The 18115-nt window shown below is 37.6% G+C and overlaps 2 protein-coding genes across 4 annotated transcripts; one reads left to right on the top strand and one right to left on the bottom strand.

Moving 5' to 3' along the window:
• The first annotated feature begins 466 nt into the window (after positions 1-466).
• nfe2l2a (nfe2 like bZIP transcription factor 2a) lies at positions 467-10572 on the top strand. Its single transcript, XM_060876573.1, has 5 exons — positions 467-673; positions 5675-5947; positions 7060-7155; positions 7273-7410; positions 8267-10572. Exons 1-5 carry the CDS (start codon positions 632-634, stop codon positions 9476-9478), a joined length of 1761 nt encoding a protein of 586 aa, XP_060732556.1. The 5' UTR covers positions 467-631; the 3' UTR covers positions 9479-10572.
• A 646-nt stretch (positions 10573-11218) lies between these two features.
• hnrnpa3 (heterogeneous nuclear ribonucleoprotein A3) lies at positions 11219-17289 on the bottom strand. Of its 3 annotated transcripts, none has more exons than XM_060876570.1 (11): positions 17142-17289; positions 15907-16029; positions 15634-15780; positions 15324-15534; positions 15151-15240; positions 14964-15023; positions 14808-14870; positions 14489-14632; positions 14182-14307; positions 14006-14080; positions 11219-12687 (listed from the first exon to the last, which is right to left on the bottom strand). In XM_060876570.1, exons 1-10 carry the CDS (start codon positions 17145-17147, stop codon positions 14022-14024), a joined length of 1029 nt encoding a protein of 342 aa, XP_060732553.1. In that variant the 5' UTR covers positions 17148-17289; the 3' UTR covers positions 11219-12687; positions 14006-14021. The 3 variants fall into 3 exon arrangements, with proteins under 3 accessions (XP_060732553.1, XP_060732552.1, XP_060732554.1); XM_060876569.1 differs by lacking the exon at positions 11219-12687 and adding an exon at positions 13232-13918; XM_060876571.1 differs by lacking the exons at positions 11219-12687; positions 17142-17289 and adding exons at positions 13232-13918; positions 16515-16684.
• Between the last annotated feature and the right edge of the window lie 826 nt (positions 17290-18115).

Here is an 18115-nt window from a genome sequence, read left to right as displayed (position 1 = left end):
GTTCGACCACTAATTCCTCTTATTATATAGATCTCCCCTATACTGGTCGTTTCCTGTTATATAACCCTATATTTTAAGTGTAAAGTAAGAGCAGTCAATAAAACAATGTCCGAAAAAATGTCTTTTTCATTTCTGCTTCATTTCTGGTAGACTTCTTCAGTATTGCATGGCAAAGAGCTGGGGATTTGGATGCATTTCCAAAGATCGCAAATTAAAAAGATAACCTAATTTTGACCTTAAAATCACATTTACAGTGGTTGTGCAATTCAGATAATAGTTAACATACGTCTCCACTTAGGGAAAAGTTCAAACAGGAAGTAGCCTGATTGCTTGTGGTTGCGTATGAAGGTAGAAAGGGGCGGAACAGTCCATCAGCCCAAGTAGCGATTCTGATTGGCTGCCGGCTGTTCGGGGATGGTCCATCAAATGCCTGGAGCTTCCCGTAAATTTTCATAACTCCAGTGACTGTATTTCCCTCATCGTCGGCTGGCATCGCGTCGGTGGTTAATTTCGGCTGTTTTGTTTGTATATTTCCATTTTTTTTTCTTAAAAAAAAAAAAAAACAAAAAAACCCAAAACATTGAAACACAGGGAGTTACTTCGTTAAGGGAGACAGTAAATTTTGCCAAAAATGTTGGAGATTGAGCTTCCTAAAATGCTTCCTAATCAACAGGTAAATCATTTCTTTATAATCATTCACGTCTTGACATCTGAGTGTTAATCTGATCTGTTTATTTGTATGTCAAAAAAAATGTGAACTTTTCTAAGGAGGCCAGTGTCGTTCCATGTCACTGATGGTAGTGTGAAGTGCGTAATGTTGGAAACTTTTGGTTTATCGCTCGGGCTGAACATCATCTCCATTCTTCTGTAGTGTTAGCGTTAATATCGGTGTCATCGTCGTGTTTACATAAACGACCTTTAACACCGGATCGGATGATTTACATCATTTTTAATAACCAGCTTTACGATCAAAGCAGGATGAGTTTTTAGTCGCTGTCAGGGGGCGTTTCCTGTGTTGTTTCCGATAGAGCGCTTCTCTGCGCTCTTAGAAAGAAATTCTGCCGAGTCATAGAAGCTGTGCCGTGCAGCCAAACCCGGTATGGGAAATGAAAAAGGACAGTCTACATAAGCCAGCCATAACCGTGTTTTATGTCACGTTAAGCTAGGAAATTAGACGAAATCGGTTGTTATTCCGCTTCAACTGATGGGACGCCCCATTCACTCAGCCCCATTGCGTGAGAGCGCACGCTATCAGCACGGCAGGTTACAGCCCTTTGCGCTACACTCTATGTGGCCGCGTTGCACAATCGCAGGCGGCGCTATTTTTCAGTCTGGCCTTATCTTTCTAGTCCATTTAGTGCTGACGTACAACACTCATTAATAACAAGTTAAATACATTCTAAAAGCGTAAATGAAATAGTGGACACATTGGTGGCTTTAATGGGGAAAATCTAAATCTAAAGAACCTCTGTGATATGGATTAGCATGTCTGAAGATCGGATTTCATTTCACCATATTATTTGAATAATGCTAATAATGCAGGGTTTGGTGATTAGGACACTTGTGTCAGGTCTGGATTTTTCTTAGGTACAATAGAGGTGTTTAATAAACAGGATCACAAACAGGTTTTGCAAGCAGACTTTTTCCCTAGACAAACCACTTTTACAAAGTAAAACAACTGAACTCTTTCAAATCCCTTATTTTAGAAGAAGAGGAAGTGATATGTTCTCGAGCTCGGGTTACTTGCACAGTCTCATTTTGCTTGTGTGGGTTTTCCCCACCTCCCAAAGACATGCCAGTCGGAAGACTAGCTACGATAAATTAATCATAAAAAGTGATTGAGTGTGTTAATGTATGCCCCATTCTGGACCGGCATCCCATTCACACTATGAAATACGGGTACTTTTGCTTGTTGCTGGGGTTGTATGACCATGGGTAGATCTTTTGTACCTTTATTATATATCTTTTACCTGAAAATGTGAATATAGTATACCTTTTATATAATTTAAGGTACATAATTGGACCTTGAGGACTACTAGTCCACTTCTTAGATAAAAGAGAATTAATGATAGCAACCTTGTGACAAGGAAGAGGACAGTTTGATACCTTTATTTCAGGTTTAGCCTGGTGTAGGCTCTGGATCCAGTGTGCCATGACCAGGCTAAACTGGTTTCTGTAAATGAATAAATGACATCATAAGGAAGTGATATTTAAGCATTTCTTCACATGGAATCTGGCTTGATTACTTGATTACAATACTACTTTTTAAGTTTGAGAATGGACAATGTCAAAAATGGTAATGGAGTCAGTGCTGGAGTTTAGCACAGTGAGGTGATTTTCATTGTCCGTGCTCACATACAGTTCAAAAACTTGGTAATTATCTGGTGAGATAAATCAGATGTTTTTGAGAATAGAAATCAAAACTGTGATGAATTTGGTGGACACAAATTACCCCCCTTGTTTATACAAATGTGACACAAACAAAACAAATGTAAGTCCATAGTTAGAATAAACCTGTAGTAAAAAAACAACATAATTCATTGGTTAAGATCATTACATAGCTACATCAACGAGAGAATGTTTACTTTACATTAGACTCAGCAAAATGTAAAATTTATTTTTTAAAGATTTTATCGTTACCTGTCCAGAATATTTTGTGATGTAGTACTTAAAAATAGATTGGTGAATAAAAGAAATTTCATGAAAACTTCTATTTTAAGTTGTTGACAGAATAAAATTTAAGGAATGAATATTAGTCATGAGTATATTCTGTTGTTTTACTTTTCATAAAGTAAATTAGTCAATTAAAGTACATTTTAAAGTATTTTAAATGTAAAGTTTATTTGTGCTATATTACAACAATGGAAAAACGTGTGCTTCAGAAGAATAACACAGGACAAATTTGTCATCCCACATACTTCCATAGGAACTAGACAACAAACAGAAGTTTAGAAACATTAATACATGTTACAGGTTTCCGAACTGGGGTACTGAGCACTACATTCACTGTTTGTGTAATGATTATTTCTGTAGTGCATTTGGTATATACTTTGTAGATTACCAGATATGTACAGTGAACATCTGACCTGTGTGAATGACTTCTGGGTAATATTCTCTGAAACGCACGTGGCTCTAGTGTGGGCAGGATACTACTATCTATCAAGCGCATATATATATTATATGTCATTCCAAATGCTATTTAAGATACTTTGCATATTCAATTTTCAAAATAACTAAAAAATCCTGGAAAAGTACTCAGTAGTTTATGATTGAACATGAATAAGTTACAGGTCTGTGCCTGTGAATATCTGTTGTCTGTCAGCTGGACCTTAGCACATGCTGTTAATAGGTGAACGTATTCTGTTCAGTAACATGCATAGACTTCTGCTAACACATGTCTTATAAAGGAACAAGTTGGCGAGCATCTTATTAGCATAGCAGAGCTGGCATTATATAACTTGTAACTCCTTCAGAGCTTTCGATGTTATAATGTAATTAAGTTTCATTAATTATCTCTAGGATTAGTATAAAAAAGAAAAAAGTGTTAAATGGAAAATTGGCTGTTGGAAAGTGGTATGGTGACATTTAACCACCTCTACTCTAGATTTTTGTATGGCATCCTCACATCCCTGTTCTCCAAAGAATTGCCAGGTCTTTTACCTTTGACACCATGATAAGTTATGAAAGTATGAAACACTCCCACAGAAACACTCCCAACGGCAAAAACATCCAAGTCAAACAAACTTATACTTCCATCCATTGTGTCAGTTTAAACAAAATGAAAGAGAGAGATTTGTATGTGTGTAAGAGGTTGATTCGTACATCTTGGAGGTATCAGTTAAGTTCTGGCTTAGATATTTCATCACACTCATTCTCCTCCCACCTTTCCATGACGATAATCTGTGCCTGGAAAGCGTGTCTGCCCTGAGCAGATTAATGATATCTAGAAGACTCACAGCATCGGCTGCCAGTTTAGCTCTCTGCTGTAAAAGGTGCTGGGATGGCTTAAATGTAATCCAGAAGTCAATGAATTCAGAACTGATGTAGATACATGCACACACACTTTACTAGTTTGGTTCATTTGTTTGGAAAAAATGTTTTTTATCTTAAGTTGATGGGGGAAAAAATTGGTTCATCTGGCAGTTTTATCTTCTTGTGACCAAGATTAAAAAAATATGACCATAAACACACACACATGTTGCTGACCAGAATTATTATTTTGTAATATTATATATTCTAAGTTTCTATAACTTTTGAGTTTGTTTTTTAAGTATTTAATTTCAACATTTTTTATTCAGCTTTTTAAAAAAGATTTTTAAACAAACAAATACCATGCCAATTGTTTGCAGCAATACACATTATGTATTATACATGCCCTGTAGTTTTTACATTTTCCTTTCAATATCTAGCATGTGAGAGTGCAGCTGGTTCCATATAAGTAAACCAGAACATCACCACTTCTGCTTAGTATAGTCCCTGTTGGCCTTGTGATCAACATTCAGAAGATGAAGGAAGTAAATGTTTTACTTCCTTAACAGAAGTCAGAGTCACATGCTACTAACCTATCATTCTCTGACCTACACAGAGTTTACACAATAGTCTAGTGATTACGCTGTTTCCTTTCTGTAAATAAATGGACTGAAAAGATGGTGGGAGGTAAAATAGAAGGCCTGACTGTTTATCTCACCACATTTTTGACTTTTGGGCTCTTAAGAGCTGTGTGACTTCATCTAATTTACATGTTGAAAGAAAGCTTTTTTAAAGACTTGTCTCTCTTCAGCTATCTTTTTACTCATTTATTTCTATCATGCTTGACAGTATTCACTGACTTTCTATCCAGGCTGCGAGGCTTAACTAAGATTAGACATATAGCTTGAGTGTTATACTGTATATGTATACATTAAATACTTCCCTGCTCAGGGTTTAACAGAAATCCATTTTAGTCTATAGCCTTTAAGAGCTTTTAGGTTTAATTCCATGGTATGTGCGAGTGGGTTAGGTTTGTTTTTTTTCCCTCCCCGGGCAGGTCCTTGGCATGTTTTAGCCAGAGAGAGACATGACAGTTATTTACACTGATATCTCAAGGCTACTTCAACAAGCTCGGATGAGAAGGACACATCAGATTCACAAGTGGCCTTCTCTCTTTGCCCTCTTAACAGTCTGGTCATGTAAACGACAATTACATGACCTAAAGTTTAACTTAATCCACTGCTTGCTCAGCATACAGATACAACTCATGCATGAGTTAAACGCGTTAAGGAAGATCGTGCCAGCATGTTTTACAGGTTTTTTTAAAGGGTCAGCAGTAAATACATTTTCCCTCAGCTACATATTCTGTGTATATAGCAATCTTTATACTGTACTTAGTAACCTGTGTTTCTTAAAAGTGGTGCCAGAACAAAACACTTTTTTTTTTAATTCATTTTTTATGATTTTTTAAGTTTTAGATTTTAACAAAATGTGGATGGTTGCTGTAATTTGAGGAAAGAGGAGACAAGCATCTATTATTCATGCCTGTGTCCTCTACATTGATAACAGAGTTGTGAGCCAGGCTTGGCTGAGCTACGTGCTCACTGCTGCATAGAAACAAAAAAAGGATCACAAATCCCCAGAGAGCCACAGGGCGTGGTGGAAAGGTGCTGAATGGTGCTGTTTCTCCCCCCTTTCTCTATAGGATATGGATCTGATTGATATCCTGTGGAGGCAGGATATAGACCTGGGAGCAGGCAGAGAGGTGTTTGACTACAGCTACAGGCAGAAGGAGGTGCAGTTGCAGCGGCAGAAGGAGCTGGAGGAGGAGAAGAGAGAGCAGATCGTGAGAGAGAAAGAGAAGGCGCTTCTCGCCCAGTTACAGCTTGATGAGGAGACAGGAGAGTTCGTGCCTCGTCCCACGCCTGTCAACAACACTTTGACACAGGCCAACACTGCGCCTACTGAGATCACACAGGTACATACACATACACGCAATCTCACACACACACACACACACACACACACACACACACACACACACACACACAAACTCAAATAACCTTCTGATGCAATCTAACAAAGCCATGGTTTCATCACAAGTAGGTACACAAAGTGAGGGTTGGGTTAGATAACGATAACATATTCACATGGTGATAAATTACATGTCTGTATATTTCTCTGAAATATTACTGGCAGTGGCAGTAATTTTATAACACCTGCTGAAAAATGTTACACACAGGAAGAAGTAGCTGATTGCAACAAATGGCAAACCTTATCAAATGAAACTCTTTTGAATATAGTCAGGTTTATGCAATATCTCCTATCATAAAATTACAAACCATATCTATAATTCTCAGACCTTATTTCTAAACCAGTTTCTATACATTTTTCCTCATATCTAGAGGGAAAAAAAAGCAAAATTATACATTTGTAATATTTTATTTCTGATAATCTCATAAGAAATGTTACATACATTTGGCCATGTTCAAGATAGTTTTCTACTTGCTAAAATCGTTTTTTGGCAGATTTGCTCCTTTTTGGTAGCTGTTAAAAAAGCTATGTAAATTCAGTGAAACTTAACCTTTTGTACACAGCAGAGGTATATACTAAAGGTCAGCTTTTCTGTGAATTTAAATATACTTTTATTATGTAAATATATTCTCCGTATGCGTACACAAAACACTCTCAGTATCTGTTCATTCCACACAGATATTCTCACACACACACACATGCACGTAGAATCACCCCATGATTCGGTTCTAGGAATGCCCCACCCTGCTGTTAACCCAGTCGGGTGCAGCTGCCTGGTTGCTGGGTTACTGCTGCCATAGTGTAATTACGGGAACTCAGGTGGTTCAGGTTTCAGAGTAGATGGCTTACAGCTTCAGAGAAACACCTCCCTTTAACTGCTCTCCTACTGTAATATTTATCTAGGTCTGTGTTAATGCTACAGTGTTTCATTGCTGAATTATTGATTGGAAATGGAGCAGAGACGAGGGTGTGAGATATCAGCATCAGGAGTGATGTCTTTCTTACTCTGGGTGTGAAACCAGTCTGATATGGATGACCCTGGCTTTGTGCCTACAGAATGTGGCGTTCACGGAACAAGATGGAGAAGCCATGTCATTTGACGAATGCATGCAGCTTCTGGCAGAGACGTTTCCTCTAGTGGAGCCAGCAGAGGTATGCTTCTTATTGCCACACATTCTCAACGATAAAATCATGTTTAAGGCATTCGAATTCGCTTCATAATAATATGACAAAATAATGTGTTGTCACACAATGGCCATTTTTTTACAGGCTGCTCCTCCTTGTCTGGGTCCCTCCATTCCTCCCTGTACAGACAACACTCATCTCATGATGCCTGGAGAAATACCCCTGCTTACCCAGAATCCCCTGCTGCCAGGACCTATGGACCAGACCTGGATGGATCTGCAAGTATGGATCAAAACACACACTCACTTTTTCAGAGATTGAGAAAAAGTCATTCAGACAGTATTCATTTTTCATGGTGATGGCTGTAATAAAATAATGATAAATTATTAAATCTTCAGCAGGATAATTCTTTAGCAAACTTAGTGGGCTTCTATAGTAGACTGTTATGGAGGTGATGTCTTTCGTTATTGAGTAAAGTAGCAGTGTTTTATCCAAAGCATTAAATTCTTTTCTAGATATGCAATCAAAAAAAGACTGGACAAACATGGCATTTAGTGGTCTAAAAACATTTCCAGTGCTCCATGCAGCATTAGCTTGCTATCCAAATAGTACTAGTAAACAGAACATGGACAAAAACACTGACATTACTGAACTGGACAGAAATTCAATTACAGAGTATCACCTGTAGAGAACCAAATGACCTCAGGTCCCTTGTGCAACCTTTGTGGTCTGAATAGGGCTAAAGACACAAGTGGTAACAGTCAGGAGGAAACACTAGTAGCACAGCCTTACTGTATGTGAGCTTCTTTCCACCTCATGTGCAGTACAGTGGCCTCAACCTGCCTGTCACCATAGTAAGCAACCACATGACCCCACCTTTTTTAGTCATGTTTACTAGCTCCTGTGTTAATGCTTTCTTCACTTGTTTTTGCTTTGCTTCCTATTTTTAGTAGAACTGGTTATTTTAGCATGGTTAAAAGCGCTGCTTTATCCAGAAATGATGGTGTTAAATGGCAAGACCCACATAGACTTAGCTTCCTAACTAACAATCATTTCCAGAAGCTAATAGTATGCCTCACACACAACACTAGGGTTGGCTTACATAAATAACACTATGTTCCCTTATTTTATTTTTTAGCACTGCCTGAACATCCAGGAGATCCTGGATATGTCTGGTTATGTAAACCCAGCCCAGCCTGCTAATGTACAGGAGTCCAACTACAGCCAGTATCTGCCTAAATTAAGTGATGTCACCACTGGAACTGCTGATATGTGCCCTCCGAAGTTCATGAACACTTACGATGCTGCTTTCAGCAACGTTAATCAGATAAACTTGAAAACGCCAGACATAAACGAAAGCTTTGGACCAGATGAATTCTGCGACATGTTCTACCCTGATCTGGAGGCTAAAGTGAGCAGTGCATCTCTTCCATGTGAAGGGGAAAACACAGATGGACAGTTGGATGAGCTCCCAAATGCTCCTTTGCTCAATCCCATGGACATGCACAGCCTGTCTCCTGGAAATTTCAGCACAGAAAAAAATGAAGAAATGGCTGAATTCCCAGATTCAGATTCCGGTTTGTCTCTTGATGCCAGTCCGAAAATGAGCTCTCCTGGGAAGTCCCTGAACAGTGATGGTGGTGTTGGATTCAGTGACTCTGACATGGACGAGCTGGACAGTGGTGCTGGGAGCATGGAATCTGATTATTCTGATATGTTTCCCCTGCTGTTTCAGAGTGACAGCCCTCTACAGTCACTTCAGGAGAATTCTGGTGTAACTCTGGCACAAGAGGACACTGTTAAACATCCAAAGACAGAGCAGGCAGAGGCGAGTGGATACTCCAAACCACCCTTCACCAAAGACAAGCAGAAAAGGCGCTTAGAGGCGAGGCTCACCCGTGATGAGGAGAGAGCAAGAGCCTTGAAGATCCCATTCGCTGTGGAGCTGATCATCAACCTGCCAGTGGATGACTTTAACAGTTTGATGGGCAAGCATCAGTTGAATGAGGCACAGCTCGCACTTGTGCGTGACATTCGCCGGCGTGGCAAGAATAAGGTAGCAGCTCAAAACTGCCGCAAACGCAAGATGGAGAATATCATGGGCCTGGAGTATGAGCTGGACTCGCTCAAGGAGGAGAAGGAGCGTCTGATGAAGGAAAAGAGCAAAAACAGCAGCAGTCTAAGGGACATGAAACAGCAGCTCAGCTCGCTGTATCTGGAGGTGTTCAGCATGCTGAAGGATGAGCAGGGAAAGCCCTATTCCCCCAGCGAGTACTCCCTTCAGCAGACGTCAGACGGCAACGTCTTCCTTGTCCCACGCATTAAAAAGACTCTTGTTAAGAGCAACTAGCACTTTTTCTGCTTCTTCTCATTATTGGTACTACATAATTCTGTAGCTAAGTACTATGCAAAAGAAGAAAACAAACAAAAAATACTTTTTAGGCATTTTTGCTTAATCTTTAGCATTAAAGACGGCAGAACTATTATATAGTTTTTGCTTATTCTACTTTCTTAATATTCTTAATATCTCCTATATTTTGTACTTCTTTATATTTTATCTGAGAATGTTTTATCTTAATGGTTTGTAAATACATTTATATTTTATTTGCTATTGGAATACCAAACAACTTACTGTATTGTACTGTTTTAAAATGCTACTAATTGTGTTGCGATCACTGGCACTCAGAAAAGTCTGTTTTTATATATTAATTTAAAATTCTATTGCATTGTTATCTCTTGACTTAGTGCTTTATATATAAAAAATAAATAAACTATTCATTTAATTTTACTTGAACTTTTGACTTTCTGTGTGTTACTGATGGTGAATATCTGATAAACCAAAAACAATGTACATTTTGAGTTTTATTTACAGAACAATCCATTATAAAGAACAAATGGTGTGTTGCGTGCGTGTAAAATGCCAACCAGACACACAAGTTCAGACCTGGCAGCCTAAAGCACACCTTATCTGAACACCTCTATTGTTTGACTGTTGCCTGCATGAAACCTACAATATGGTTTCTCTCAGCCCTGCTGTACAAACAAAGAAGAAACGGAGAGCTGTGCATATCGTAGCGTTTGCATACCGTAGCGCTCTTTCACCTACAACCATTATCTTTGAACATCAAGTTCAACCAAAAAGCAGCACTTCAAAAGCCATTAGCCAAACCGAACAAACAGGAGCGGCTGCTTCAAGGACGTATTCTGGACATCACTGCTGTTAATGCAAAGAATAGCAGGTTTATGCTTGATTTATCCACTTTAGCTAATGTACTGTTGCTTATGATACATTACAAATTGAGTTACGCAACTGACATCATAATAAAAACTAGCTGGATTATTTAATTATTTTACATCACGTCTGTTTTAATCTGGTCTAAGTCATTCGCAACAATGTTAAGTTTACATAAGCAAAAAGAATAAAAATTACACAATTTTACGTCAGTTGTGCTTTTTTTTTTTTTGTTCTTCACTGGAACTGAGGATTATGTAGCTTAAAAATATTGGATGTCTCTCAGAGAAACTATAACTATAAACCGAACATTGTATGTGTTCAGCTCTTACTTAAGTCACATACGTACACAGCTTTTTTCCCCTACAAAACCAGCTATTAAGACTTTTTTTTTTTAAATGAACAAAACAAAACACAATGTATCTGAAAGCTGTAATGATATTTGGGAAGCCCTTTGGCACAAATCCATGATGTGCACTTTGGCACCACTTTGTGTAAGACTGTTCGTGTTCATGCAGCTACTTATTGATTGAAATAAGCTGAAGAGCTCAAATTTACTTGGACAATTCATTTCATGATGTCATTGAAGAACATATTTGAAGATTTATGGCATGTATTAAAAGGATTTGGGGTGAGATTGACTAATTGTTAGTTACTGTCCTTCAAACCAAAGAAACAAATATCCTGTCTTACTCATTACACTAGATGGCAATTTTTTTTAAATTACACTTTGAAAACTTGCATTTCTGTGTTTTTTTAATGATATTACAATAAATTATAAAAAATGAGGACACTCAAAGATTTGTAAAACACCTTTATTTAAAAGAAAATTAAAGACATACAAATCTAAGTATTTATTATATGAGAAAACCTATGCTATCCAGTTAAAAAAATAAGTAAATGTACTCTAGGTGTAAAATATATCCTCCCATAACCACATAAGAACCACATATTAATTACAGTTATATCTAATAAAGGCCAAATATATTTGACACATTTAATAAAATGTCAGTGACAAATTCGCTCTCCATACCAACCTATTTGGGTAAAGCTCATCACCACTTTATATTTTACACAACATAGCCAAATGTTTGTAGACACCAGCCCATCAAACCAGTGTGGTTCTTCTTCAAAATGTTTCCACAAATTTGGAAGTACACATTTGTATACAATGTCTTTGTTTGCTTTAGCTTTAAAAATTTCCCTTTTCTAGAACTAAGCAGTCCAAACCGGTTCCAGTATGACAGTGTCCCTGTGCACAAAGTAAACACCATAATGACAGTTTGCCAAGGTTGGATTTGAACTTGAGCAGACTCCTGACCTCAAAACACCATTGGGATGAATTGAAACACTGACTGTTCCCCAGGATTACCTGCTCAATATTAGTGCCTGATCTCACTAGTACTCAATTGGACTAAATGTAGATTGGCATATACAAAAATAAATTAATTAATTAAAAAATTATTTAATAAAAAAAACAAACAAACAAACATGCAGGCATGATGGTCAGGTGTCCTCAAACCTTTGCCTATATTGTGTACTTCTGGAAATGGATGTGATCAGCAATTATTAATAGCATTTATATTATATATCCATTTTAAACAAACCTTTTCACAACTTTTTCAAACTTTCTGATTTTTATGTGTAGGTCTATTAGTAGCATTAAATTAAGATTATACTGCACATTTCTACATCTTATTTGTATGTGCATTCTGCTCATTCTGACTTTCGGCATTTTCTAGAGTCATTGTTTCTCAGATGGTCCTAGTGCACTACTGCAGTATTAATTAGATGGTAAACTAGCTCTGGTTAGCTAAAGCAGGAAAAATGTAATATGTAGTAAAATGTGAGAAAATTAACCTTTGGGCTTCTATTTGCACACTGGCCTGATTGCTGAGGTGAGCTTTTTCTTTTGTGGATGAAATAATTAATTTCATTATTATGCGCACAGATGCAAAATACCTGAATGCTCTCAAACGTCACAAAAGAATTTTTATAATGATAAAGAAGTCTTAACCACTCTGAATACCAATAAGTATAAAGATTATCAATTTAAAATTTAAATTCAATCTATGAAAACCTTTAATCCTCACTTGAAGCTAAGACTTGTAACTAGCGTAAAGTTTAAAGCCCAGCATCATTATCTATCCTGTATTGTAAATAACAGAGAAGTTTTTCACTGTAGTTTCTAGTTGAGAATGTCTGTGGCTATGGGAGGATACTGTACAACTTTCCACACATATTTTGAGGAATTAATCTTACCCATCCAGACCTTTCGCTGAAAACGTGTCATACAAGTTTTGCTGAGCAGCCGCTTCAGATTCAATCTGTAAATTAAGCAGAATGGTTACTCTTACCTGGTCCTAAGACATGTCATTTCCTTCTTCTTTTGCTGTCTCTTATTCACCTGTGTCTCAATCCCTCATACTCAATGCCTTTGCTGGCTAGCATTGGCTGTCACACCTCTTGGGTCCAGGTACTTGCTAGCCTTTCATCACTAGCATCAGCTGCTCTTGGATGTTAGGCTAGTTTAGGAAAAAAAACAGATGCTAGCTTTCTGGTGTGACACCTGATGACTTTGCTCCACAGACTTGGCTCTTGATGTGCCCTTGTTTTTTTCTCCCTCTTTTCTGACACAACTCGCTGTCTGGTCCAGTTGAAGCTCTGTCTTACATCCACATTGGTCAACTGAGACCTGTTTGGTGGTCTTTGGCTAGATCTCCATACGCCTTTGCTCATATATAAGAGCAAGATATATATTATCACCAAGAAGTGTTGAAATTTCTGGGTTCATTGACTACACTTCCATTAGGACACATTCAACAAACACTCAAAACTGCACTTTCTTCCAGACTCAATGATCCACTAAACTTTGATTAGGAAATTTTCTACATTTTATTTAATCTGGTTTCTTTTTTCACTTTTCAAATGTAGTTTAACAATCTAGATTTCTGTTTTACAAATGAATCTTTTACATGCCCTCCAATCTGATAAGACTATACTGCTTATATCTTTTTGCATACAATGCAAGACAGCACAAACACACTAACAGAAAATTACACTTGACACTGATGAGCATCGCTGCCATGAAACCAAAACATTACTGCAACCAAAAATTATACCATAGTTGGCAGCTAGTTTGTGACTTTTTAATAACAAAATGCCTATAAATCAAAGTTATAAATCTAGTAATCTAAAGAGAAAATCATTTAAGACCATATAAATCAAAAGCTTACTTCAATATCTACGACACTTCATATAGCACTCTGAAAAAGCTCAAAAGAAGTTTCGGAAATGGGCAAAAACGAGAAGGGGTAAAAATCTAGCAAAGTAGATTAAAGGAATGTACATACACTGACACATACTAGGTCATGAGTATCTGGCTACACCCTTGCTCATTGTAGCTAGTGGAAACAGTCCTTCTTTTATGTCTCCATTTTTAGTGTTCTGACTAGCAGGTCCTGGCTTTCTCACAGTAACCTGCTGCTTTCCTGACCTCTCCTCTCCTCTCATCTCCTCTCCACTCATCTCATCTCCTGCTAACTGTCCACCTGAAGCCTGTTGAATAGATACAGGATAAAACAAATAATTATTCTAGGTTAACACATCTAAGACTCATTAATTAGATTGTTAAAAATAACTTACCATAAATATATACACATTAATATCGCCTTGACCCATAGCTGCCACCACCACCACCGCCACCTGAACCATAGCCACCTGAGAACATAAAAAAAGAAAAAAACAAACCCTAGCATTCTCATCTACAGTATCTCTTATGTGACATTATTGTATAGAGCAGTCTGAGATCAATAGTTCACCTCCATATGGTCCACCTGAGTTCCTTCCTCCATAGTTATTTCCTTTCATGGGGCCATAGTTTGACTGCTGCCCCCCATAATTCCCAAAGTCATTGTAGTTTCCACCTCCTCCTCCACCAAAGTTCCCTTAAAAGTCAGCGTAAAACATGCTTAGGTGACTTAATAGAGGAGCCAACAGACCACTGTGAATTTCCAAATTTATACAAATAAAAACACTATATACAATAAAAGTCCGTTTGTGAATAATAATTCAGTAGAACAATCAGCAGGTATGTAAAAAAAAAAAAAACGCCTTCTAATATCTTACCGCCAAAGTTGCGTCCATCGTTGTAGTTGTCATATCCTCCACCATATCCACCTCCTCCTCCTCCACCCTGGTGACCATAACCAGGACCTCCTCCAAATCCTCCACGCCCACCACCATAACCTGGACCACCGCCATAGTTCCCACCTGAGCACACAACACAATAAATCTATCAGGTTATAAATTAATGCTGGTTAATGCTTAAATAGACAAAACCTGAATTGATGCTGAGTGTGTACACTAATTAATATAAACATAATATTAATAACAGTGCTTTAAGCCACTTTTCCCCTCTTTGAAGTTCTGTTAATGGAGAGCTTACCATCTCCACCAAATCCATCATAGCCATCTCCTCCATAGCCTCCACGGCCTCCTCCATAGCCACCTGTGCACAACAACCAAGTTGATGATGGAGTTTCTTCCAGATTAAAAAAAGCAAAAGGAGGGCTATGACTTTAATGCCAATTTCTTTTCTTACCTCTACCAAAGTTACCACCTCCAAAATTGCCTCCTCTGCCCATGAAATTATCACCACGATCTAAAAGAAAGAAAAAAGACAAGATGAAAAGTTATCTAGCTAATCCCATTTGATAGTATTAATAATAATAATAATAGTTTGGTTGGACTTTACTACATCCCATATTTATATTCTATATGGTACTTACACCTCTGGTTAGAAACTGCCTGCATTTCCTGTTTAGGCAGTGCTTTCCTGACTTCACAGTTATGGGAGTTTATGGTGTGGTATTTCTGAGCTGAAGAGAAAAGCAGTTAGAAAATTTAAGTTTAAGTATGTTACAAAAATAAAAAAAATTTGCCAAAAAATATTTTCCCTTACCTACAATTTTATCCACAGTGTCATGATCATCAAACGTTACAAAACAGAACCCTCTCTTTTTCCCCGTTGATCGCTCCTCCATAATGTCAATGCTCTCAATCTTCCCATACTGCTCAAAGTATTCACGTATGTGATATTCTTCAGTGTCCTCCTTAATCCCACCAACAAAGATCTTTTTCACCGTCAAGTGGGCCCCTGGTTTATTTGAGTCCTAGATAATGCAGGAAACACTATGTTAATACATTATTAATCATGCAATTACTGCAAAATAAAAAATGTTCATTATTAGGGTGCAATGTTTTCATCATACCTCACGGGAAACTGCCCGTTTCGGTTCAACAACGCGACCATCCACTTTATGCGGTCGAGCTGCCATGGCTGCATCCACTTCAGATACACAGGAGTATGTTACAAAACCAAAGCCCCGTGACCGCTTGTTCCCTGGATCTCGCATCACCTGCACAGAGATGCAATCAGTAAAAGGCTATAGTCCTGATATAGCCATGAGTGTTCCGTTACTAAAAGTATTGTTATACTGTACAAAAAGGTGTCAAGTCTTGAACAGCACAGAAACGTCACTAACCACACAGTCTGTAAGCTTTCCCCATTGCTCAAAGTGTGCACGTAAACTGTCCTCGGTTGTCTCGAAGCTTAGACCACCAATGAAGAGCTTCCTCAGCTGTTCTGGCTCTTTACTCTCTTTACCCTGTTTGGATTAATACATTAGTAAACATAACCAGCTAACCTCCATGATCAGGACAACATGCTTCAGATAATATTATGATTAAGAATGATAATCATCATGTATTACAATAATAATTTATTCATTTTTTTAAAATTTGTTACAGTGCAGAAAACAACACATTTCTATAACCAAAACTGTTATATTTATTTTTGTGATTTTATAGTTACTCATCCCGAATAAATACAACATATTGTACATATTTACACGATGATCCTGACATCTGATTCGTTTTATTTTACAGTTAGTGGGTTACATGGCTGGTTTGAGAACCCCTGCATTAAGGTGTGCGAGAAAGCAATAATAAAACAACCTCACAACAACAACACCTGTCGCATACAGTGCAGCTCGAGACTTATTAGCATTAGCATTTCCCTGCGTTAGCTTAGCTAGCTGTTAGCATTTTATTCGGTTAGGATGTTGAAGTAAGATACAATACAACTCTAAACCTTGAATTAATCGCTGTTGAATTTAAATCATTGGCTTATTTGGCCTTTAGTTAAAAGCCCACACGACACAACGAGCAGAATAACCGCAGTGAAGTCTGGAATGTTCCAAGCGCCTTCGCGCACAAACGCCATTTTACAAGCTCTTTTCCTCCATGTTGTTAGCTACTTGTCTCACGTTTAGAGTCACTGCAGGCGCTCTAAACCCATAGAAACGTTCAAAAATAACATTCAATATTACATAACATACCACCTGGCTAATGTTTGAAAATAAACGGATTGATATCTCTCTATATTAACGTTATTACTTCACTAACTCGTCGGTTGTTCCTGTAAAAACAGCGAATAAAACAACAACAACAACGTTTCCTTCAGTCTTTATTCGAAAAACTGAAGCCGACATATAACGTTTCTCTGTATCCTATTTAAGAGAGCATGATATTAAATATATAGGCAGAAAAAATAGACAGAACACAACGAGTGAGGGTTTGACAACTAGCTAGTCAGAAGTGCAGGGCTACGCGGCTTCAAACATTTACTCTACAGTGCATTTATTATCTTCTTAACATTTTACATTTGCAGAAAGCAACACAATACGAAGTCCGTTTAACCTGATTAAGTTGATATTACCTCCATTTCGCAGTGTCTACGCCCCACTTATTTGACAAAAGATGGAAATATGTCGCTGCCCTGCGGCTGCACGGTCCACTACCTACAGCTGTCCTTGTGTTTCAAACGGCGCCCTGAACACTTCCAAGTGCGACCGTTAGTGACGTCAGCTCTATACAGAGCTCGAGCAATCTTAGAGACATCGAGGGTGCCTAGGTTTAAAATCCATGAATTTAAGACATAGCCATTATAAGGGCGATGGGTCATTTACTCACCCAATTGCATGAGCAGACGCTCGTGCTACTTTTCAAATGACAGAATGACAGAATGACAGAATGAATGAATGAATGTATGAAGTCTGTTCAGTACCTCCAACCTGTTAAAATGAAAGAATGTCTGAACAAATAAACAAATATTGTTGTTTAAAATCGATTAATGATTCTGTGTAATGTATGAGGAACAAAGACAAATCTAAATGATTAAACTCAAATAAAACAGTACTTCTATATTTATTTTCAAATTAAAAGTTTATAAATTTGGTACTCAATATTTATATTCTTTTATATTTTCTATTTATTTATTCATTATTTCTTTATTTCCTTGATTTCTATATTTGATCATTTTCAGATTTATGTCCTTGAAGCAAATATTATTAATTATTTTAGTCTTTCCTTTTTGGCCCAGACAGGTAGATCTGCTTCTGTAGCACAAATGTGCAGAGAGATCTGTCATGCTTGACTTGCCAGGCTAAAATGTTAATTGCCTACACTTTAATGTAAACGATAAACAGGCTTCCAAATGATGCAAAACAGCACTATTCCCATTTACATATTCCTTGGTCAGCACTTCACTTTGTTAAATTGGTTCTTAACCTATAATTTCTGTAGCTCTATATCTGCAAGAGACATCAAATTATCGTCAATCACTGTTAGGCAATAATGTCTTAGGTATATACTATTAGAGTCCATTCTTTAATAGCTTAGATCCCAAGCAAT

Source organism: Tachysurus vachellii, chromosome 8 (genome assembly GCF_030014155.1).
Source record: "Tachysurus vachellii isolate PV-2020 chromosome 8, HZAU_Pvac_v1, whole genome shotgun sequence".
Taxonomy (NCBI): domain Eukaryota; kingdom Metazoa; phylum Chordata; class Actinopteri; order Siluriformes; family Bagridae; genus Tachysurus; species Tachysurus vachellii.
This window is presented reverse-complemented; position numbering and strand designations above follow the sequence as displayed.